General features: G+C 38.6%; 1 protein-coding gene across 1 annotated transcript in view; it reads right to left on the reverse strand.

Moving 5' to 3' along the window:
* Nucleotides 1-25,834, reverse strand: part of PLBD1 (phospholipase B domain containing 1) — a 51,987-nt gene that overhangs the window by 4,249 nt on the left and 21,904 nt on the right. Inside the window, exons 4-8 of the mRNA XM_055336808.1 lie at nt 25,318-25,456; nt 19,655-19,795; nt 19,086-19,230; nt 3,499-3,699; nt 3,252-3,392 (exon numbers count right to left, since the gene is read on the reverse strand). Coding sequence (XP_055192783.1) covers nt 3,252-3,392; nt 3,499-3,699; nt 19,086-19,230; nt 19,655-19,795; nt 25,318-25,456 — 767 coding nt within the window. The remainder of the gene's footprint in view (nt 1-3,251; nt 3,393-3,498; nt 3,700-19,085; nt 19,231-19,654; nt 19,796-25,317; nt 25,457-25,834) is intronic.

The raw sequence follows: 25,834 nt of genomic DNA on the forward strand, positions 1-25,834 counted from the left end.
GGAGCCTGCTTCTCCCTCTGCCTCTGTCTCTGCCTCTCTCTCTCTCTCTCTCTCTCTGAATAAATAAGTAAATAAATAAAAAATCTTAAAAAAAAAATAAAGCCATAAGATAGGGATTCCTGGGTGGCTCAGCGGTTTAGCCCCGCCTTTGGCCCAGGGCGTGATCCTGGAGTCCTCCGATCGAATCCTGCATCAGGCTCCCTGCATGGAGCCTGCTTCTCCCTCTGCCTGTGTCTCTGCCTCTCTCTCTCTCTCTGTCTCTCATGAATAAATAAATAAAATCTTAAAAAAAAATAAAACCATAAGATACTCGATCTTGCTGATTCTGGGACACATACCAGCATCAGGAAGAACTGAGAGAAAGATCACATTAAACTGACAGGCTAAAATCATGTTTATTACTATAGTTTATTTAGGTTATATATAGATTTAGGGGTCAGACTACCTGGATCTGAAGCCTGGTTCTGCCATCATTAGGTAGGTGACCTTAAACAAATCATTCAACTTGTCTATGCTTCAGTTTCTTCATCTATAAAATGTGAACGCTGAAAGTACTTACCTTATAAAGATTATGATGCGCATGAAATGAGTTCAAACAGATGGAATGCTTATAATAGTGTCTGATACTGGGTAAAGATTAGATGGATAGTAACTAATATATTTCTCTTTATGTGAACAAATGAATAATCCAAATGGCTGCTTTACACTTCACCTTTTCATCAAGCTTTATGATTTACAAAGATATTTAAAATAGAGTATCTTGTATACTCTCACAACAACCTAATGATGCATAAGCATTACCATCCCTCTTTATAAAGAAAGAGATGGAGGTTCAGAGATGTCCAATGCCTCCCTTCTGACCACGGCCTTCCAGCAATATACCAGAGTTGCTTCCAAATTCTAGGAGGTTTATGGAACTTTTTGTCTTTTATTATGACTGCTAGATAATATCACTTAAGTATTTTGGCAAATCACGTTTCTTTCCTTTCTTTCCTAAAATGGTAATGATGCTACTTATCTGGAAGAATGCTAATGAAGATCAACCAACGGAACATAAGTAAAAGGCCCAAAAGAGTGCCTGGCATATAGTTAGACAATGAATTTAACTCTTTTCTTCCCACCTCTGGCAAAATGACTACAGACAGATCAACATTAGATTTTTTTGTTTGTTTGTTTGTTTTTTGTTTTGTTTTGTTTTGTTTTGTTTTTGGTCTCAGGGTAGATTTCTCCATGGGGCCTAGGAACAAGATTGCAAAGAACCTGAATCTGCCCCCCCCCCCTTTTTTTAAAGATTTTATTTATTTATTCATGAGAGACACAGGCAGAGGGAGAAGCAGGCTCCATGCAGGGAGCCTAACATGGGACTCGATCCCAGGTCTCCAGGATCAGGCCCTGGGCTTAAGGCGGCACTGAACTGCTCAGCCACCCGGGCTGCCCTGAATCTGCCCTTCTAAAAATCAGCAGTCCAAGGAAGAAAAGGCCTTGAATCATCTGTTCTCTTAAGCACACATCTCCCTCTTGAGGCATGCTAGTTTTATCAGGCTCTTATGAGCTGGATGGATGAGGCTTCAAGGTCAGACAACTGACTTCTCAGTTTTGAACTGCCATCCTAACCAAGTGACCCCTGATGATCTGATGTCTCTGTAGACTTGGTGGTATAACTGATCTGCTTTGCAATCGAAGTCTCCACCTTAACTATTTTATGTAGACTATGAGCATTTGGTTGGTGTCACTATATAAAATCTCTTGGGGACCTGGGAGTCTGAGGACCAGGCCCTGTGTCTCCCAGGGTCCATACCTTCCCTGGGTTCTAGTCCTCATCTATCAGCTGATCTATTATTGCAATAGCTTCCTACTTGGTCTCCTGCCTTCTCTTTGACTTCCAGGCTATTCTCCCTTTTCAAACACGCTGATATTTTCCATCACCACCATCCTTCCCCTTCATAGCCCCTCCTCTAGCTCTCTCGAGCTAACCATCTCCAAATCACACGGTTTCATGACACCATTTGTTTCACCTTGTCCTCTTGTCAAATTGGCGGACTCTTTCTTGACCTTTAACGGTCACTCAGACATCATCTTCACTCTCATTCCTTCAACAACTATGCATGTATGTTGTGTGTGCCAAACTCTATGTTTGATGCAAGATAAGAGTGCTTGCTTGGTATTGTGCTTGAGAATTTACAAGAATTATCTCAATTCATTCTCATGACAACTTTGTGAGATTACAAAGGTCCACACTCCCACATTCAAATACTGTTGGGCGCCAGATAATTCAGAGTTCAGGGTCTTTGCAGATTTTAGAACAGCAACGGAGTGTGCATATTATATATGACATGGCAATTTCCCTGGGCAACATCTCATAATCAAAGGCATTGAGATTTCTGTAGCCTAATGTATAGGCTCCCTGGAGGAGAGGAAATAAGGTCTAAATAGATCAAGTCTACCAAACTCCCAAACAGGTAGTTTTTGTACCAAAATGAGGTCAGTTCAGGTCATATTGCTACTAAGTTTGCTAGTTAAAAATAGAACAAAACAAATTTTGAGCTTTCAAAATTACAGATAAGTGGTTGTGGACCTGTACCACTGTTACAGATGGAGAAAGTGAGGCTTGGAGAGAGTAGATAATTTGCCTGAGATTTTGAGGAGCAGAGATTCATTCAAATCAAGGTGGTATCACTCTAAGACCCGTGCTTCAAAACGTCTAGGCTCTGGTCTTGCCCTCCAGACCTGCCTTCTCTGATCCTCTGACAGTGGCTCCCACTGGGCGTGGTGCAGCCCACATTATGACTGCTCTTCCCTTTGTATGCTCTAACGGCTGTTTTACGTGCTTCGCTTCCTCATTAGACTGAGCTTCTAAAGGTCAGGGATTTTGTGCGTGCAGCCTTACTTTTTCCAGGGGCCTGGGCCAAGGTAGCACTTCTATAAATATCTGCTAAATTTGACTAAAAGCTTTACTCAGGAACCAAGGAGAGAAGGTAATATTAGAGCTATGAGAAGTTGTAAGACTATAAATGCCTGGCTTTGTCCCAACTTATACAGTGGCATATAAGAGCTTGAGGTGCAGATTTTACATGTTGTGCTGACGCTGGTTAATTATTTCCCAGTGTAACTAGCAATGGCATTCCCATCCTTCCTTCCCCACCACACCCACACCCCCATCATACAGTCCCATACCACACATTCCCCACCATATACACATGCACACTCACATACTCATCAGACTTTCTAGACTTCTAGCATGAAGAAAGTACCTTTCCGTAGAACTTCAGTTTGGTCAGAATATTCTACATATGTAGGAATTTGCTCCACAATGTACAGAGTGCCTGTGTCAAGGCTGTACTTCGGCTTTACCTTCTTCAGGTCCAGGACCATGTACTGATTGTTATACGTGCCTGAAACATTGGGGGACATGAAGCAGGTTATGGGTATGGCTCTGCTGGTTAACTCGTAATCCAAACATACGTATATGCCGAAAAGCTACTTCTGCCGGCCACTTACCAGAGTTGTGGCTTGAAAAGATCTCTGCCCACTGCCTGCCATCATTTGCCATCATATTGGCCACACGGACTCTTTGCCATGCGAGGAGAGACTGGGGTACCACAAGCTTTAGTAGGGTTTTATTATACACGCTGTTTGTGGTCTGTAGCAATATCAAACCACTGCTAAGAATGTAAAAGTCATCCAGAGACTCCAAAAATCCTATGGGAGAGACAAATATACAAATCAGCATACATTTAGCTGGTATATTCAACCGACATTATTGTTATAGAGCTTTGCATACACAATGCATTTTGCAGAGTATGGGTTATTATGATCCTTGATCTGCAGTAGCCTCTCCTAGTTTGGGCTCACCTCTGTGGTGGTTACTTAAAAGCTACTTATAAAGATGCCAGTGGACTTCTGACCCTAGATTCTCTATTGATATTTTTTGATTTTATAATTTGGACAATAAAAATATATTAAATCACGATGATTCTAATTTTTCAAAATGATAAACAGCAACAGATCCCCACTAGCTAGGATTTTGCGGGAGAACTTATAATTAGGGAGGGGTATTAACAGAGTTCATTGTTGGATATAAGATTATGGATGTCTTCTTTCTTCTCTATTTTTCTGTACTTTGCAAATTTTACATAGTGAGTCTACATGGTTTTTATAAATAAGAAAACCATCTATACTTGCAAAAGTAAACATGGTTTTAAAACTAGGATCTTGACACTGGGTCATTCAATGCTTTTTATACATGTTGGCAGCAATACAGGAATATCAGTAAAGCCACAAGTCTTTTTTAAAGGCCTATTTTGTGCTTTATGTGTGATGACTGTGGTAGAAATCAAAGTACATCAGATACAGCTATACCAATGAGAGAGGATACGCTGACACCAACAACGAGTTGTGATGGATGAATCGTCAGTGGTGAACAAGCATCAGAGAAGGGCCCAGTGAGAGAGTTAGAAATGACCAAGGTAAAAACCTCCTTTGGAGCTTCCCAAACTGCCACCATTTTAATTAATACAGCTTATCATTTCTGCCATATCTGATTACTTGTACTATTATTTACTTCCTATTTTTCCTTAAATTAACTCTCTTTTCAAACTTAAAATACTCAACTTGTCACATACAATAATATTTGAGGGACTGTGGAATTAATGTTTTTGCTTTTTTTCTCCTCAGAAAACACATTAAAATAAATACATTTCTACTAACATGCAAAATTACTTGTCCATGAACCACGTACTACCACCTCACCAGCACTATTCAGGCCACACATGGAGGAACACCAATGTATCTGATGCTTTTGCAATCGGGAAGAACAAGATGAGGCTCAGAGAGGTGAGGGCATCTTCGAGGCTCCTGACAGACCTGGGCTTAGAATGCAGGTCCTTGAACCAGTCCAGTACTCTTTCCAACAAGTGTGAACACCTACACTCAGCCTTTATGGCTCTCCTTCTTCTAGCTTAGTGAAGGCTGGAGGAGGAAAGCTTCATGGAGGAAGTAGATCTGGAACTGAGTCTTGAAGCTTGTATAAGAGTTGACTATGGGGTTTGACTATGGGGCACCTAGGGCCTCAGTGCATTAAGAATCTGACTCTTGGATTTGGCTCAGGTCATGATCTCATGGTTGTGAGGTCAAGCCTGCATGGAGCTCTGTGCTCATGCAGACTCTGCAGGAGGTTCTTTTCCTCTCTCTCCCTCCCCATCTATTCCTCCCAAACTCATGCTCTCTGTCTCTAAAATAAATAAATAGGATGCCTAGGTGGCTCAGTGGTTGAGCATCTGCCTTTGGCTCAGGGTGTGATCCCGGGGTCCTGGGATCCAGTCCCACATCAGGCTCCCTACAGGGAGCCTGCTTCTCCCTCTGCCTGTGCCTCTGCCTCTCTGTGTCTCTCATGAATAAAAGTAAATAAAATATTTAAAAATAAATAAATAAATACATAAATAAAATCTTTAAAAAAGGGAGTCAACTAGGTAGAGAGCAGTGACCATCACAGGTATGAACAAAGATGTACAGCAGGGATAGATATGGCCTAGGAGATTGGAAGTTTGGGAGATTGAGGCCAAGAATCATTAGAAAATACAGTTGGCCAAAGAATACATACTGATGGCCAACAGACACATGAAAAGATGCTCAACATCACTCATCACCAAGGGAATGCAAATCAAAACTACAAGGAAATATCACCTCACACCAGTCAGAATGGCTAAAATAAAACACTCAAGGAACAAGTGTTAGCAAAGATGTAGAGAAAAAGGAGCCCTTCCTTGTGCACTGTAGGTGGGAATGCATGCTGGTGTAGTTCCTATGGAAGACATCATGGTTCCTCAAAAAATTAAAAATAGAATTACCCTATGATCCAGGAATTGCACAGAATATTTACCCAAAGAATATGAAAACACTAATTCTAAGGGATACATGCATCTCTATGTTTACTGCAGCATTATCTACAATAATCAAATTATGGAAGCAGCCCAAGTGTCCACTGATAGAAGAATGGGCAAAGAAGAAGTGGTGTATACATAGAATGGAATATTACTCAGCCATCAAAAGAACGAAATTGCAATGACATACATGGAACTAGAGAGCATTATGCTGAGTGAAATAAGTCAGAGAAAGACAAATACCATATGATTTCACTCATGTGAAATTTAAGAAACAAAACAAATGAACAAAGGGAAAAGACAGATACACCAAAAAACCAGACTCTTAATCACAGAAAACAAACAGATCGTTACCAGAGGGGAGGTAGGTGGGTGGGGTGATGGGTGAAATAGGTGATGAGGATTAAGAAGGGTGCTTGTGATGAGCATAAGAGGATGTATGGAAGTGTTGAATCACTATATTATATACCTGAAACCAATATAACACTTCATGCTAACTACACTGGAATTAAAATAAAAAAAGAAAATATATTTGAAAATTCATTCATTCATTCATTAATTCATTCTGCATCTCTTCTAGGCCTGGTAGGGATAGGTAGGGTGCAATCAAATAATAGGAACACCTGAAGCTAAAGATAAGCACTCAGAGCTGCAATGGGAGTCAGAAAGCCGGCATTTTAGTTCCCTGCATTGCAACTAATAACTTTGGCACTTCATATTTCACTTCTGTTCCTTATTCCCTTCCTCTGATAACCTGGGACTAAGTGATGTCATTCAGTGCTAATGGAGTAATTTTAATTTGTAGAGATTTCTGAGTCGGAAGGTTACATGATGAAGGTAGTGTCCAACCAGCTCATAATGAACCTTCAAAAGGCTGTCACCGGCCCATCAGAAGTTTGCATAAATGACAGAAAGTTGCACACTCCACGTGGGATAAGGCTTGATGAGTGGATGGCTCCCTTGAATGAAATTTTAATAGGCAACTCCTCTTGAAAGATACAGCCAGGACACTGGATGCATGGCTTCACAAGCAAAGTGTGGGTTGAATTTCAATGACCATTCACCTCTCAGGCTGTGGTTGTTTTGCAGTGTTCAAACTGCACAACCATACTTGGCAGCCTTGGGCAAGCTCTCTGGTAGAAAATCTCCATAAAGTGGAATGTATTTCTGGCATAATAAACTTGCTAATTCACTCCTTGTAGCAACCTCTATGAACACCAGAGGGCAGGCGTTCTTTGATATGTGTGAATAATACTGACATGGAAGGCGCAGTGGTTCCTTCAAGAGCAAGATTATTTACTAAAGATGGAAATATGTAGGCCACCCAGAACTCTGGAACAATGACAGTGAATTAGCCTGCAAAACAAGTCAAGAAGGTTAATGCTATAGTTTAGAGTTTAAGATGAAAAAAGGAAAAGGCTGAGTGGGAGGACAAAGTCCGGAAACATTACATAGAAAAAAATACTCTTTGGTAGCAGTTTTGAAAGGCAGACTGTTTTAGATCAGGAGAAAGTGAAACAGTCAAGAATGAAAGCCAGCCTGAAAATAACATTTCATGTTAAGTTCATTGCTGAATTTATTAAGAAATAAAAGGGAACCCTGATGGTTAATAAATCTCAAGACTTAAAACACTTGTATCATAAAAATAAAGTGATCACTACCCTCTGATGCTATTTAGACCCATTGTTTTAGCACAATAATGTACCTTTGGTATCCTATTAGGGGCGTTTAAAATGCGCAATTTTCCATATTGCATTAATTAGCTTCTCTAAAGCTCCAAAGACCAAACACACTCATTTTTTCCCCAAAGAGTAGAATCAGTGTTGACCAAGAACATAAGTAACATACAACTCAGTGTCAGTAGTATGGATTGTGATTATAAAAATAGCTATGCTGCATTTCTTCACACACACACACACACACACACACACACACACACACACACCCCTCCATATTCTCTGCAGTGTGACTTTGCAGCATCTCCCATCCAAAGATGTCTGTTTCTGTATCTCCTAAATCTGGGCTGGATTTGGATCTGGCTTCGGCTAATAGAATGTGCGAATTCTGAGGCTAGGCCTCAAGAAACCTTGCACATTGCTGCTTACTCTCCTGGGACCTTGTTATTGTCCTGTAGACAAGTCCAGTTGAGTCTGGTCTCTATGTGAGAGACTGTGTGGAGGAGGACCAACCATTTTAGCCAAGGTCAAATTCTAGCCCACCAACCTCCAAACATGCAAGGGAGTTCTTCCAAAATCAGCAAGGCTGCACACCCACTCCACAGACAACCACAGATGCATGAACATGAGCAGCTGAGGTGTCTAGAAAGAGCCACTTAGCTGACCTGTGGACTCAAAAGCATTAATAGTCACATATTGTTTCAAGCCACAAAGGTTTGGAGATTGTTTTTTTATGTGGGAAAAGCAAAGTGATACAATTTATTAATAATCCAATTATATAACACATTTTGTTTTAAAAGGTCTTACTGCCATTTGATTTAACACATCTGACCTTTGGGGACTCTCTTTTCTTTCCTCTTTTAAGGGAAAACAAAATAATTTTGTACCATGCTCTCAGTCTTTCCACTTAACTTCTTCCCACTACTGAAGAGGGACAGTATCATTTCTCTGCCCTATGGAGAGCACCAACCTGTGCTGGGCTGTCTGCCTGAGTCTCTAAGCTAGCATGATAACCAGTGAATAAGCATGTATGATACACAGAGTATGTCCCCAGCACTACACAGTAATTCCCAATTCAGAGACTATATCAGAATTCCTTCAGGAGATTTTTCCAGAAGGCTCATGCCCAGACCACCCTCCGGGCTTCTCTCGGCTCCCCTCCAAGCTCTACCAGAACCTCTGCTTTACAGTGACAGCTGAAGGCTCTTCTTGCTTCCTCACTCTTAGGAAGGGAAGCCCTGTTATCCCAGGACATAAAATCCTACAGCCATTTATTTTGCCTGCTTAACAAAGGACTCAGTCTTCCCACCTTCCTGAATGGCATTTATTTGCATGTCTTCCTGCTAAGATTCCTAACTGGTAGCAGTCAATCTCCACTTCTTCCAGTGATTATTCTTCAATCAAGGAAGTATTTATTAAGCACATTTTTGCCTAATCTTGCAGTAGGAATGTGATCAATGAAGGATTCATACTATTGTGCATTCAAGCACACAAAGCCTGTACTGTAAAGTCTGAATATCCTGCAGTGGTCCACATAAAGGAATTAGTAGGTCTCTTAAAAATTACTTAGAATGACTATAAAGAAGTCAGCTTTATATTTAATCCATAGTCTGTTATCATTCACATCAAAACGAAATCTGTTTTTCTTCAATAATGAATTATCTTATTTACTTTATGTTAATTTGTTTACTGTTTTCTTTTCCATCTATCCCATAGCATGTAAGCTCCATCGGGGCAAGGACTTTTTCTGTCTTGCTCACTCCAGCACCAAAAAGAGGATTTGCACAGAGTAGGTGCTCAATAAATAACTGTTAAATCTAAGGAAGAAAGAGGAGATAGTGGTGACTAACATTGACTGTGTACCTACCATACACCAAACACCTTGCTTTAGAAGGAGTAACACCATCTGATCGTCACCAAAATGGCACTTCAATGAGCCACTTTTTAAAATACTCAGCCATTTAAAACTAATAAACAGCATTTTCAGGAATAAACCAAAGACTTAACTGTCAACACATGCCTTTTCCACTATACTGAATACTTGACAGACATGATGGGAACAAATATGTAGTCTTGCAGATGGCAACAACTCTTAACACACACAATGGAGGAAATACAGTAGAAACAATGAAAAAGAGAGTGAGTCATGGGGAGCTGCATGTTTAAACAGGGTAGAGTGGAGAGAGATAGGTATGGCCTGGGCAAAGGAAGGCCTCAGTTTCCTGGGTGGTGCCAGAGAATGAAAGAATGGCACTTAAGAAAACAGAAATGAAGTGCTATAAAAATGTATCTGCAATTCTTTGAAAGAGGTACCCTTGTTCTACTTTTATTTCTTTTTCTCCCTTGGTTCTACTTTTTAAAAAGCAGAAGACATAAATCTTGGTGTGTATGAACTTTCAAAGTGTATATATTTCAGCTTTAGGATGAAAGTATCTGAGATAAAAGAGGTAACATGAAATCAGTAAAAGTAATTATTGTATACTAAGTAGGCAATTTTGTAATTTAGGCAGGTAATAACATTATGGATTATGAGAGAAGCAGCTACATTTTCTTGGAGGTTTGAGACTCTTCTTTCTTCTTCCTGTGCACTCACTTTAAAGTATTTGAACTTAATACAAGAAAAGACTGAGCAAAGTCTTTGCTACAGACCAATAGAATTGCCAGAGTCTCAGTGGATGGGCTTGGATCCAGTGTTGTAGAATCACCTGGTATGTTTGTTACAAATGCTCCAGCCCAGACCAACTCAATAAGAATTTCTATGGATGGCTCTTTGGAATTTGCATTTTTAGCAATCTCCCCTGAGAATTTTAAGTCCGAGGGGTGTGTGTATGTGTGTGAGGGAGGTGATGGGATGCCTGGATGTTATGCAAAGTAGCAGTGCTTGCAGTCTTGATGAGATACACTAAGTGCATTCCAGAGAACCTCACTTACAGATAATTAAGCCTGAAGACTCAGCCTCTTAGGAATCATTATTACTGGAATCCTCAATTAAAACACTTTGAATATATTCCAGCTTTGTTCCCTGTGCAAAAGCTCCACCCCATGGCGTGCCTGGGAGGTCTTGAGCTCATGGCTCTTTTTTAGTTTTAACCCTTTAACTTAAAAGCAAAATGAATCGTTTCTGAAAGAACAATACCAACAAACAATGGATATTTTATAGTCAGATATATTGTGTTTGAACTCAGTCCCCAACCACTGAATCTAGTGATTTTGAGCATGTTATTTTTTTCTGAACCTGTTTTTTTTTTTTTTCTGAAAATGCAGTTACAATATCCTCCTTGTTAGGTTTTCATGAAAACTAAATGACGTCACACACACCAAATATTTAGCATAGCACCAGTCACAGTGGCAGGCACATAAGTAGTAAATAAACAAATAATGTTTTTTCTTTTTATTTTAATAACAAGTTGAGTACACACAAGTTTATATCAATTTACTTAAAACTTGAGGACTACCTAAATCCCATAAAATTAGTTAGGTCCTACTCCAGTCATTTGTAACCAAGGTAGCTACTAAGAAGTAGCTTCAAGGTCCAACCTCTAGGCTGAACATACAGGATTGCATCTGAAATGCCTTGACAACAATTCCTGCACATCTTGGACTCCTGGTTTCAAATGAAAGTTGTAAGAGAGAGCAGTATGTAGAAAAAAGATCATGTCTCTGGCAGCCCTCACCTCCACCTTTTCCTTTGTTTACCCTTCTGTCCCCCTTGTTCACACTGGAGTGCATCATCCATTATCTGTCTCCCTTCTTTTCTTTTTTTCTTTCCATTCCCCTTTTTTCCTTCCTTTCTTTCCTTCTTTCTTCTTTCTTTGCTTCCATAAATATTTGTTCAATGATTACAAAGGGCAAGGCTATGTGCTGGCTCTGGGGGTGCTGGTTAAATGTGGACTAAATGAATACGGAATATGAATATGGGCTCTGAAGAAATTATGCATTGGGTATCAGGAAGCTAAAAGGAAAGCCAGCCTACTTATAACAAAATTAAATAAGGAAAAGGCAAAGATATCTGGAAAGTCTCCAAATTTTTGGAAATTAAACTGCACACTTCCAAGTGAGTCACAGATCAAAGAAATCATGTGAGAAATTATAAAATATTCTAAATCGAATGAAAATGAAAATAGAACATATCAAAATTTGTCAGATGCACTGAAAGGAGTGCTTAGAAGGAAATTTATAGTTTTATTTTCTTCTAGTAGAAAGCAAGAAAGATAATTATGTAGGATTCTACCTTGTTGGAAAAAAAAGTTGATTAAACACAAAGTACAAGAGAGAAAATGATAAAGATAAGAATGGAAATCAACAAGGAGGATGAATGAACAAACAATAGGAAACAAATCAATGAAAATAAAATCTGGGTATTGGAAAATACAGTAAAACTGACACATCTCAAGCTAGACTAAATAACAAAAAAGAAGATATAGTACCATGAATGATTAAAAGGACCTAACTACAGATACAGACATTAAAGGGCTCATAGAAAATACTATAAATAGCTTTAGGTCATTTTACTTTACTCATTTTACTCATTTTACAAACATGATAACTTTGAAGAAATGAACAAATTCCTTGAAGAATTTTTAACAGTGGCACAAGAAGAATTAGAATAGTGCTGTATCAATAAAAGAAATTGCATTCATAGTTAAAAACTTTCCAACAAAAAACCCCATGTCTAGATAGCTTAATTGATGAATTCTATTAAACATTTAAGAAAAAAAATGAGCAGTCCTACACACTCTTTCAGAAAACACAGAAGAAAAAAATAATAATTCCAAACTCAGATTATAAGGACAGGCTTACCAGGACACCAAAACTATTACAAGAAACTACAGACCAATATCTCTCACAAATACACCAAAACTATTATAAGAAACCACAGACCAATATCTCTCACAAATACAAATGAAAAAATTCTTAACAAAATATTAGTAAGTTGATTAAAGAATAAATAAAAAGAACACTATGGCTAAATGGGGTTAATCCCAGGAATGCCCAGTTGGTTTCACATCTGAAAGTCAACCAATGGAACTCACCATGTTAGTAAAGGAGAAATATATGGTCATTCTAATAGAAGCTGAGAATTTCACAAAACCACATTAAACAAAATGGAGGGGTGTTCTTCTTTAAACTTACAAAGGGTATTTTCCACAAACCTACAACTAACATTATTCTTTATGGTGAAAGACTGAATACTTCTCCCCTAAGATCAGGAATCAGGAAAGGATTTTTATGCCACTTCTAGTCTACATTGTCCTGGAGGTCCTACCAGTGCAATTGTACAAGAAAACAGAGGCATATAAGGGAAGGAAGAAGTAAAACTGTCTTTACACAGAGATGGCATGGTTATGTATACAGAAAAATCCCAAGAAATCTACAAAATGATTGTTAGAACCAAGTGCACTTAGAAAAGTCTCAAGGTACACAGTAAATACACAAAAAAATCATATTTCTATATTGTGATGGTTTAAAATTTTTCATATATTCTTTGACATTCTTCCCTTGAAAAAATAGATTCTAATTTCCTTTCCTTGTATGTGGGCTGGTCATAATAATGTGCTTCTAATGAATAGAATGTGGTGGAAGTGACCATGTATGACTTCTGAGACTAGGTCATAATAGGCATTGCTGCTTCTGCCTTGTTCTTTTGGATCACTTGGTCTGGGTGAAGCCAGACACCTTGCCATGAGGTTACTTGAGCTGTCCTGCGGAGAGGCCCACGTAGAGGGGAACCGATTCGCCAGCACCATCTTGTCAACCATGTAAGTGAGTCACCTTGGGAGTATATCCTCTAGCTTCAGTTAAGCTCTTGTAGATTTCAGCCCCTCAGGCTTTGCGTCTGCAGCTAAATACCCAAATACAGAGAAGTACAGACAAGCCATCCTCACTGTGTCCTAATCTAAATTCCTGGTCCATAGAAACCATGAGATACGGATTATTGTTATTTTGAGCCTCTAATTTTTGAAGAGGCTTGTTATGAAGCAATAGATAAACTATAAAAGCAATGAACAACTGGAAAAGGAATAAAATATCATTTTTGATTATAGTAGCATCAGAAATTATTTAGATATAAAAATAACTAAAAGCATGCAAGACCCTTTATAATGTATTGTTCAAATTAAAGAAGACCTAAATAAATGCAGATACAATATTTGTGGATTGAAAGACTCAGTATTACTGATATGTTGATTTACTTTGAATTTATTCAAAGATTCAATGTCAAAATCAGTAGACCTTTTGGCAGTGAAGTCTTCATACAGTAGTATCAGCTACCTTTTTAGTGCTGCCATTCCCTATGGGATTTCTATGTCTTACTTCTTTGGCTCTTGACTGCATAACCAAAATCAATAGTTGGTTTATCCTGGAGGAGGGCTAGCACAGGGCTTTCATCTTCCTCAGTTGTCAGGTAAAACAGACCATGGCAATTCAAAACCGGATGGGATGCTTCTAGAACAAGGTTATCCAGGGCTACCTTCTTTAGAGCTTCCAGAGCCCCAGGTGAATTATTTTTTGCAGGGCTCAATTTGATTAAAAGGCAGATTGCAAAATTCATAGGCCCATATGAGGTATAGAGACTTATAAATGAAGATTTGGAATAATGGGTAGAGAAAGATACCAATATACTTGTCTATTGTCTGATCAGGCACACATAAAGATTCTTTAAAGTGTCCAGGTACTAACTCTCTACATTCTTTATTATTAAGTGCATTGTTCCTGAATAATTTTATATTGCCCACTATGGAAAAAGGTAGCAATATTGTTATTATTAATAAAGCCAAGACTCTTTGTAACCTGTCTGTACTGAAACAACATAGATTTCTTTGCCTCTGCAGTTCCCTAACACCATTTACTTAATGACTCTGCAAGTCTGCAGTCTATCACGCCACCTGTGAACACTTGCTTCTAAGAACTCTCTCAAAAAGCATTACTGTACTTATTAATGATGACCACAGATGCAAATCTTACCAAGAATGTCCAGAAAAGAGTGAATGAGAACTCCCTTTCTGGTCATTAAAGCGCCATTCAGAATTTTATAGCATCAACAGATTTTCCGTCTGTGTCTGTCTTCTCTTGGACTTCTTATGCTGTAATCATTGCATTCCTAGAATGTGCTTTCTTTCCATACTCACTAAACCCTACCTTCCACACACCCCCACCAATGGGCAGGATAGGTGAGAAGCCTGTGGGCGGAGCCAGAAGAGCAGTCCCAATCCCACAAGGAATGTCCATCCAGCTGAAAACTGACCTGAGAGAATAGGAAATTGCCTTGTGGGGCATGACATCTGCTGCAAAGGTCTGTTTGTGTCGTGGAGCAAAGTTCTCAAGAGCCTTTAAAAGGGCCAGGCCTAATGCTCCCCAGAGGACCACTGAACACATGATACAGAGCCAGTGGGGGGGGGTGTGTGTGACCGTCCCGAGAGACCCGCACTGGAGCACAGGGTAACTTTCACTCATTGCCTCCTCTGCCACCCTCCAGTGCTGTTGAAAGGACGTGGTACTTCAGTGACAACCAGGTCCGCATACATGCTTAAGCCCAAGGGTAAGAGCAATCTCTGTAGCCTAGAGCTCTGAACACAGGTTGTGTCTGATATGAGGGCCATTCAAATCATCATGTCACCAATAATGTCAACGCAATCATGCAGAAAATACACTGTAATGGCAGCAGAAAGGATCTGCTCACCAGGGCCATCCTGGAGGCTGGAGTCCCAGAGCCCCTTATGTTGATGAGCAATATCTTGTTGCTTGGGTAGGGATGGAGGGGAAGAGCTCACATGGGTTCCTGTCTCAGCTTAGCCTCACCTTGATGGCTCTGCTATCCTTCCTGGTCCTGGGCACTAGGAGGGCATTTTGAAAATTTCTGTAAAAGTGCTTCCTTACATAAGACACACATGGGCTGGGGACTCTTTTTTTTTTTTTTTTTTTTTTAAAGAGGGCTCCAACCCTGAGATCAAGACCTGAGCTGAGATCAAGAATTGGACACTTAACTGCCTAAGCTACCCAGGCACCCCCCTAAATAAGGCACACATGGGACACAAGCCAGTGCCAGGATGCCCTAGTACTGCCAACCTGGCTGGTCTCGAGGTCCTGGAGGGGGCACATAGGAAATTTTGAGGAATGCACTTCAAAGAAGAACCATCACTCACCTGGGCCTGAGGGTAGTCCTGAGGTTTATCAACCCCTGGCCTACTTGTAATCTACTTTTGACTTTCTCAGGACATATCATGTTAGTATCTTCAGGTGAAATAATTTCCCCAAGGATAAAGGAAATTCTTTCCCAGTTTTTAAAAAAACAGTCTGGAAAGGATGGAAACTATTAAGCTACCAAGTCATCTTACCTCATCTAGTTATTACATTAGTTTCCTTGACAGAACCACCTCCATTTTTATTATGGAGTCACCTAGGGCTCTGGTGAACACAGAGCATGAGATTTAGATAAGTCTGGGTGTGCTAGATTACTACTGTTTATTCTCTTATGCAGGAGTATGAAATTCATGAATTGCTAGAGTAATTCAGCAGTCATTGTTGATGTTTTTTTCTTCTTGATGATGGATCACAATCTTCCATCCACGTACTGACTGACCATCTACAAAACCTTACGTGGCTTGATGCACCTGGATTATTGCCTCAGGCTTCTAAATTGCCAAGGCTTCTCTTGCCAGCTTCTCTTGTCCTCCTCCTCTCATGGGCCAGGTAATTCTAAAATGCAAATCTATTAATGTCTCTTCTATCACTTGCCACTTTCGTGGTCTTGCATTATCCTCCATTTCCTCTTTCTGGCCTTCTCCACATTTTTTTTTCTTGCCTACAGGCCTTTACACTCACTGTTTGGCCCACGTAGAACATTTTATCATCCCATTGTTCCCATTTGTGGGCCAATTTATACTTGTTTTTGTGTCTCAACTTGAATTTTACTTTCTCTTGGAAACTATCTCAACATCCCCAAAGTAGTCTTTCCCTATTATTACACAAATTATGCTTTAATCATTGCTTTTTTGTCTCTTTCACCAGAATACAAATTTTATTAGAATAGTGAATATGTCTGTCCTATTTCCCATCATACTTTGCCTAACACAACAACTTCATAGAAAATTGTAGATGAATAAGTAAATTGCATAATGTTTACAGCTTTGTGAGGTAAGCCTTTATATTAGTTTCATTCCAAAGATGAGAAGACCGAGGCTTGCCAAAATAAAATCATTGGATTTTGTCCATGGAGGAATAGTTTATAGCTGTCCAAGCTCTACCATTCTCCTTTTTGACAACCTCAGAACAAAAAAATGTCTTTGTGTCTTGAAGCCTTTGTGTTTTTCATGGCAATCATCTTGATGGTCACTTCCACAGAATCGGGCGGGGTGGGGTTTCATGATGTAAAAGTATGGACAGGTGCATTTGAAATAGTCAAAGTTATTTTTATCTTTAGTATAATGGTTTCTGTATCAGCCCAGTTATTGTCATCTTAAACACGTACCTCAGCCAAGTCACAAATATTTCATGACTTGTTATAGCTTCTGTTCTGACTCAGTAATTCTTAATACCCTTGCTCATATCACGAACAGCCTCTGGGTCCTGATACCACACTCCTAATCCACTCCATCTATGATGGCACTCCTCCTCCTCCACCACTACCCCCACCACCCCCACCACACAAACAAGCCATCCAGCTTTGTTCTGGAATCAACAGCACACATGGAATTAAGTTCTTGGCAAAGTTTAGCCCCACATGTATTGGATGAATCCAAAGTGGCTGATCCTTTAATCAAACAATTCTTTGTAATAGAAATAAGATCCTACATGTTTTTCATGTTTGCTACTGAGAACAAAACTGTCCAATTAAAATATGAATCACATTGCTATACAAGCTCCTATAAAAACACTTTGGGGTTAGAAAAAGTGTTTTCTCTCAGTTTAAATGCTCAGAAAACTCTCTATTATCTATGTGTCTATGTATTCTGAAAAAATATATACATATGTGCAAATGTTAACAGTGTTATACCTTTCATAGGGACTTCCTCTGTGTCCTTCCCCATCACTACCTTTGGGATCCAGGTTTGTTAAGACTATGGAAGAACATCATTCTGCAGAGATTTCAAAGCAGTACAGGTAACATCTGAACATTGCATTTTATTACAAATAAGGGGAAGAATATGACTATTAGACTCGCCTCAGTCTCCTGTAGTTCTTACATTTCATTCTAAAGGAATACAAAGAATGAAAACACAGTCTAACTCTGAGAGACGAGTGCCCAGTCCCCCTCAATACTAAGACAGTTAAGCAAGCAACAAGAAAGATGAAATCAAAGTGTTTTGAAAGGAAGGATCAGGTCACAAGCACAGAAAAATATCAAGTTATGCCACTGGTCAGAATTCCTAATGCGATGGTATTAATTCTATTAGGAATAATAATACCAGGAGTGGGGGATAATACTCTGACAAAGGTCCATAGATACAACAGATGGTTGTTACAACCACCCTGTAAGGTACACATATGTAATTAAAGGTCAGAAGTGTCCACCTTGTATCCATGTTGGACTCTTAGATATTTAGTAAGAATTTTTTCCTTCCCTTTACCCATGATGTTCCCTGAAGAGGTTGCAAACTTACAATTGAGGGGGTGATTCCAGCTAGCAGACATGTTTTGTTGGGTTCACCCAGTGGGTTTTGTTAAGTCCATATTTCTATCTTCAGCAGTTGGAGGATCTAGCAACACTGATTTCCATACTGCTGAGTGCCAACAGACAGTGGGAGCTGAGCACCTGGAGCCCTTTCAGTGGGTCATGTGTTTGCTACAACTGTTTGAACTTTTATTTTCTTATACCAGCCCCCCTTGATCCGTTTTACATCATCTGCCTGGCTCCTCTAAGAATAGGAGATTGCGACTCCTATTCCACAGAGTCTGTCCTTCCCACCCATTTCTACCTGTTCCAATTCTAGTCATCATTCATGATTCATCTCAAGTGTCAATCTCTCTTTCCTTTCCTTGACAATCCGATGTGAGCTGACCCTCTTTTGAATACTCATAACATTCCTTACGTTCCTGCTGTAGCACACAAAGTGCCCGGCAATAATACTATTTTTATCTGTATCGTACTTATCTTGCTAGTGTGAGATTTATAAGCTTACATATTCACTAATCCATTCATCCAGCAAAAATGGATTAAGTACAAGGTGCCACACACAAGGTTAAGTTCTGTGGATACTGTGATGAATAAGAGATACAGGCCCTTGAGGAGATACTGAGAGCAGGATCTCTGTCGCCGATCCTGGCTTCCACCGCCGAGCCCAGTGAAGTGCCTTGTACCTCACTCGGAATTTGTTGAAGTGAATTTTTGGCAGCTATTAACTTTGTCCACACCATCCCATTAAATGAAAGCACTAGCGCTGTATTCCATCAAGAGGCATTCTGAAAATCAATTTTCATTCATGCATACTGACCTCTTAAAGATTTCTTCTCCCATTCCAGTTACTTTGAATCACCAAGGTTGCATTCTGAAATAATACTCAGAGTACTCGGATGTCCCTCTAAATTTATTTACCTGGGTAACTGCTGAAAGAGAGGCGATTACTGCTGGTGTCTTTATCTTTGATGTTGAAGTCCCAGTGTTTATATATCCTGAGCATGGCTGCGTATGTATACCAGCTTGAGTGAGCAAAAAAGATGTTCTCAAATCCAGGAAGAACCTATAGCCAGAATCATAGTGAATGACGCAGATGTATATAGATCACTGACTACAAGTGTAGGAAGTATCCAGGGATTGTGTCAGTTTGGGTTTTCATTGCTATATTATCTGAAAATATGGCCAAGGGACAAAACATTAACCTGTAATGTGTCCTTTAAGTATCTAAAATGGAAGACTGTGGGAGGTGGGAGCAGGAGATTCAAAAGGCATGGGAAGAATGGTGGAAGAAGCATAGGTAACATCCTGTACTTACAACTCCCTCTATCAGCTCCTTCCAGTTCTTAACTTCTAGATAGAGGAACCAGGAGCTGATAGATGGCTCGAGCCAGAGACGTGGAGTGTGGATACACGCTTGGGGAGACATACAGAAAAAGCCTGTGTGGACCAGAACAAGGAAAAGAGAGAGAGGCTGCTATGTGTCTCACCTTAATAAGAGCAGAGCAATGTCCCATGTCCCATCTCTTAAAAACCTTCAGGCTGGAATTTTTTGTGGGAGAAACCGAGGGAATTAGATCCAACAGATCTCCAACGGCATTCAGGAACTGAATCTGGAACAGAGTCATGGGCTGGAAAAAGACAAAGACTGGTCTTAAAGGTGATTTGTGGCAGTTGGATGTCATTTTTCTAGTTTTCCTGTTGTCAGAGATCCATTCAGTTATTCCTTTGGCAGGGTCCCTAATGGAACAAATGCACTAGATTCTACTGTGGCTTATAAAATAATTATTACCTTATGGTTTGTAAGAGATGTGTTAACCGATTTTGATACCCAAAACACTAGTGATTATTTTGGGCCAAATAATTCTTTCTTGTGGGGGTTGTGCACTATAAAATATTTAGCAGCATCCGCAGCCTCTCCCCATTAGTATCAGTAACACCCTCCTGGTTTTGATTACCAACAGTGTCTTCCAAGGCTTTGCCAGCCATGTCTGGAGGGAGATTGCCCATAGTTGAGAATCACTGATTTATAGCAAAATATTCAACTAAGATTTAAAAAAAAATATTGTGTGTTTAATGTAGGAGTCACTAGCTTGACAGCATTTACCCCAAAGCAATGGTCAGACTTGAATATGTAATTTGAGCTAACTAGAGAGCACAGCTTGATAAGAGTCAATCCACCAGAGTAGCCTGGGGCTGAGATCTACAAATTGGTCTTTGGGCAGAGTTGGTGAAAAGACAAACACAAATGGCATTGTAACCTAGAAAACAAAAGCAAAAAACCAAAAACCAGAACCTAATTTTTTTATATAAGTATTCTCTTTGTGTTGTTTTTTGAATAAGTAATACTGTCATTATTCAAGATTTTAAAAATTATGATGGGGGTGGGGCGCATGGGTGGCTCAGTCGGTTGAGCATCAGACTCTTGATTTCGGCTTAGGTCATGATCTCAGGGTGGTGGGCATGGGGCAGGAAGTCTGCTTGAGATTCTCTCCCTTTCTCCCTCTAGCCTTCCCCCTCAATAAATAAATCTTAAAAAAAATTATGATAAGATCTACAGTACAAATTCTCCTTACTCCTATTCTCCATTTGCTCAGGTGCCACTTTGTTTCCAGTTTGCCACTTTTATTGGTTTCTGTGTCTATCTTTAGACGTTTTAATGTGTCTTATAAACACAGTTTTTAAACAAATGGTAGTGATTATACACACGACTCCTTTTTTTTTTTCAAAAAGATTTTATGTATTTATTCATGAGAGACACAGAGAGAAAGGTAGAGACGTGGGTAGAGGGAGAAGCAGGCTCTCCGCGAGGAGCCTGATCTCAATCCCAGGACCCCGGGATCATGACCTGAGCCAAAGGCGGATGCTCAACCACTGAGCCACCCAGGTGCCCCTGTAAGCACTACTCTTCACCTTGATTCCTTTTCCCTTAATATTTTTCACTGTTTTGGTGACCTTTCCATATTAGATGTAAAAATCTTCCTCATTCTCTTAAACACTATATATATATATATATATATATATATATATATATACACTATATATACATATAACTTTAAATTCAATTAGCCAACATATAGTCATCATTAGTTTCAAATGCAGAGTTCAGTTATCATCAGTTGCATATGACACCCAGTGCTCATTACTTCATGCTGCCCTCCTTAAATCCCATCATCCTGTTACTAGATACATTATATTTTAGCCAATATTGTACTGATAGACTTTTAGGTGCTTTCTAGTCTTTTGCTGTTACAACATGTTACAATAATCAATCTTGGACACATTACTTTGTATGTGGTGAGTCTACCAGTAGGATAGATACCTAGAAGTGATTTAGATTTTAATAAATATTGCCAAATTGTCTTCATTGGGCTTATTTTAATAGACACTCTTACAGCCTCAACAACCTATTAAACACTGAATTTATTTCCATTTGGATAGGTGAAAAACAGTATCTCATTGTAGTTTATATTGGTAATTCTTTTATCCTGAGTAAGCCTGAGCATGTTTAAAAACCTTCGGATTTGTTTTTTTGTAAACTGTTCATATGCCTTATTTATTTTTCTTATTCTTTCTCTTATCAACTTTTAAGAGTTCTTTAAATATTAAGGAAATTAGTTCATTGTCTGATATAAAGTGAAAACACTATTTTTCAGTTTGTAATTTGCCTTTAATTTTTTGCCTTTATTTTTAAAATTAAGAATGGTACCATACATATGAAAGAATAAAATGCATATGCACAATTTAAGAAGAAATAGGAAAAAAATACCACTTATGAACCCACCTCACAGATTAGGAAATAGAACATTAGCTGTGCCTTGGAAGCCTCCAATCTCATCTTCCTCCTTACCAAGAGTAAGCACTCTGCTAAATTCTGTGTGGCTGTTTACCCACTTTTCTATTACATTGTCATCTGTGTATACATCCCTAGACAATGTATTTTTCAATCTGCCTGCTTTTGACTTTATTCAAATAGAATTATATTATGTACATTCTTCTCCTAAAATTATTTTTTTGACATTTATCAATGTTGATAGTGTAGAAATAGCTTATTCATTTTCATTGCTATAAAGTATTCAATTACCTGAATATATAGTATCATGATATGATGAACATTTGGAGTATTTCCAGTTTGCAGCAAAACAACGGTACTCTGATTTTTTTTGTATAGGGACCTTCTACATCCAAGAATGTTTTTAACCTGTGATGTATTTACTAGGTTGTAGAACATGTGTTATCTTTAAATGTTTAAGTAACATCTAATCCCTTTCCAAAGCAGTTGGAACAATTTACTCAATTCAGCAGTGGTTAAGATTTCCCACTTCTGGTGTGTAATATAATCTCATTGAGGCATTTTTAAAAAAAGACTATTTATTTATTTATTTGAAAGCGAGCGAGCAAGCAAGCAAGCGAGAGAGAGCATGAACGGGACAGCAGCAGAAGGATAGGGAGAAGCTGACTCCCCACCCATTGCTGAGTTTCACACAGGGCTAGATCTCAGGACCCCAAGATCATGACCTGAGCTGAAGGCAGATACTTAACTGACTGAGCCACCCAGGCATCCCCTTGTTGACCTTTTAATCTGTATGTCTTTGAAATTAAGCATTTCTCCAGGTTTACGGGTCATTTTTGTTTCCTTTTCTGTGAAATTCCTATTGATATTTTTGCCTACTGTCCTTTTTTACATTGGGTATTTTCTTTCTTTAAATTTGTTGTTTTTTTATGTATTTCCAATACAAACCCTTTGTTAAATTATTGCAAATATTTTCTCTTGATTTGCAGCATATCTTTTCACTTTCTGTATATATAGTGTCTTCTGATGAAAAAAAAATTATTTAAATTAGCAGATTTTATATTTTTCTTCATGGCTAGTACTTTTTTTGGTCTTATTTGAGATATTGATGCTTACCTTAAATCATAGTCTCCTAGGGGATGCTCAGTGCTACTGGATCAATGTTATTCTCATTATTTCTAAGCCTTCTCAAGGGGCAAAGCAATAAAATATGACTTTTTTTTAAAGGAAGTCAAATAGTGACTTCCTACCTAAATAACAACTTTATAAACTACACTGTCTTTACTTCACTGATTTTTCTTATGCTGAAAATCTTGACATTCAATTTATTTATTTGCTTTATCTCACCACATCTATTTTTTTAAAGATTTATTTATTTATGAGAGACAGAGAGAGAGGCAGAGACACAGGCAGAGGGAGAATCAGGCTCCATGCAGGGAGCCTGATGTGGGATTCGATCCTGGGATTCCAGGATCATGCCCTGGGCTAAAGGCAGGCGCTAAACCACTGAGCCACCTGAGGATCCCCTCACCATATCTATTAAATTTTAAAATAACAACACTAATATTATTGCTAAGGTGAGATTACTGAATTACAGTTTAAGGTAATTTTGTTTTTATTTTTATGGTGGTTGTGGTTTTTCTTGTCCTTAGGATCTATCCCATGAAGAATGTACAGTGGTAACTGTGTTAAGGTCACTGGAAATAACTGCTCTCCATGTGGTTATGCCATGAACTTGATATATAGTTAGATATATTCATACTAATGCATTTTAAGGTTTTAGGAACTGTTTTTCTTCTATATAATTCCATTTTGTTTTATAATTATGAACAGCATTTACAAAATTCCAAAGTCAAATATATATAAAGACACATTCAGAGAAACGTAGCTTTCTTCCTGTCTTCTCCGTTTTCTTTTATTCCTTTTTTGGTATGTAATCTTTTTTTAATATTTTTTTATAGTTTATTCTTTCATTGTTGTTTATTCTTGGAAAGTTAAGCAAATCTGTCTATCCATTCATCCATGCATCCATCTTATTTCCATTTCTTATATAAAAGGCAGTAAACAATTCCCACTGGTCTTCACCTTAGTTTTTTACACTTCATAACAGATCCTGAACATCTCTCCATAACAGTATTTGGTATGTGATGGCATATTTGGCTATCTACCTCATTCCTGTCGTACATCATTTATGCAGAGTCTTCTATGTATTTGGCTATTTTTCAGTCTTTTGCTATTATAAATTATCCTCAATGAGGAGGCCAGCACATAAGCCATATTGAATTTTTGCATGTGAAACTTTGTGATAATCCTAGAAGTGGGATTCCTTGAACAAAGAGTAAATGAGTAGGTGACTTGGGTACTGAGTTTTCTGTCCATAGCAAATATACCATTTTGTATTACCATCAGTATTTTGGGAGAGTGCTTTTTCCCCCCTTAGCCTTCTCAGCAGAATAGCCTTTCATATTTTGGAATTTCTGCCAAATTGACAAGTGAGAAAGTATGTCTCAGTATGGTTTTAATTTTGTATTTCTAAACTTAAGGCTTGGTTCATATGATTTAAGAATGTTTTGCAACACTTTTCTATATACATATATATACATATAGTATGTGTGTGTGTGTGTGTGTGTGTGTGTGTGTGTACGCGCGCGCGCTTTTGTGTGTATTACCCCCAGGAAACAAAATCTTCATAATTTTTGGAAGTATATTATTATTATTATTTTAAAAATTTTATTTTTTATTCATGAGAGACACACAGAGAGAGGGGCAGAGACATAGGCAGAGGGAGAAGCAGGCTCTGTGCAGGGAGCTCAACGTGGGATTCAATCCCAGGACCCCGGGATCATGACCTGAGGCAAAGCAGACACCCATCCGCTGAGCCACCCAGGTGTCCCTGGAAGTGTATTAAATGGTACCTTTGGATCTTCAGTGATTTAGTAAAGCTTTTGAAAATATTATGATGAGGGCATGTGTGTGTGTATGTGTGTATGTGTTATAGGTGGTGGGAAGTATAGAACTTGTACATTTAGACATTTTGCCTTAACAATTATATCACCTAAAATACTAGCTTTATTAGGTTAGTTAAATAGCTGGTACATTCATTCAGTGCATTCCTTAACCTACTCCACAGCATAGTATTATGAAAGAGATTAAGAGATAAAGAGATTGTGCGTTACCCTTGAATTTTGTGTCAGACGCTGAGTCAGGTGCTAGCAATATAACAAGACAGTGTTTGTGTGCAAGAAATTTATAAGCTAGTCCTAATTTGATCTGCTTCTAGGTTGCAATGTTATTTTAAAGATAATTTCCAATATTCTTGCCATACCAAACGAATCCCAAGCAGCCTTTTAAAAATCTTACCTTTGTCTTTTCTAACATAGCCCTCCTCATTGCTCCTACATACAGCCCGTCCATTTGTGCCATAACATAGCCTACATGTCTCCAAAATGGGTCATCCTTGTATTCTTTCATGTTTTTCCGGGTCCACTCATCTTGCTTCCTGCAACAGAAATCAGATTTACCCTAGAGATCTCCATGGTTGCTCATCCAAAGCTAAATTATACCCAAGCATTTAGAGATTATATATTCAGGTATTTATGCTAGTGTAATTTACATTCTGGATCTTGTAACGTTCCAATCACCTTGAAAGGCTATCAGGGAAAATCCTAAATGATTTTTAATTTCTTTCTGGGACTATGGTTCTTCCTTGATAGCTTTCTGCATGCTCTACCTAGGTGTAACATTTAGCCTCTTGTGATATTGAAATCTATGAAAGTCAAGGACAGGCCATCTGAATGCATTTCATAAAAAACCATAATATCTTATTAAATCAGTAAGGATAAGTTATTAACTTTTTTTTGGTATGTGGAAGTAAATT

Source organism: Nyctereutes procyonoides, unplaced genomic scaffold (genome assembly GCF_905146905.1).
Source record: "Nyctereutes procyonoides isolate TBG_1078 unplaced genomic scaffold, NYPRO_anot_genome, whole genome shotgun sequence".
Classification (NCBI taxonomy): domain Eukaryota; kingdom Metazoa; phylum Chordata; class Mammalia; order Carnivora; family Canidae; genus Nyctereutes; species Nyctereutes procyonoides.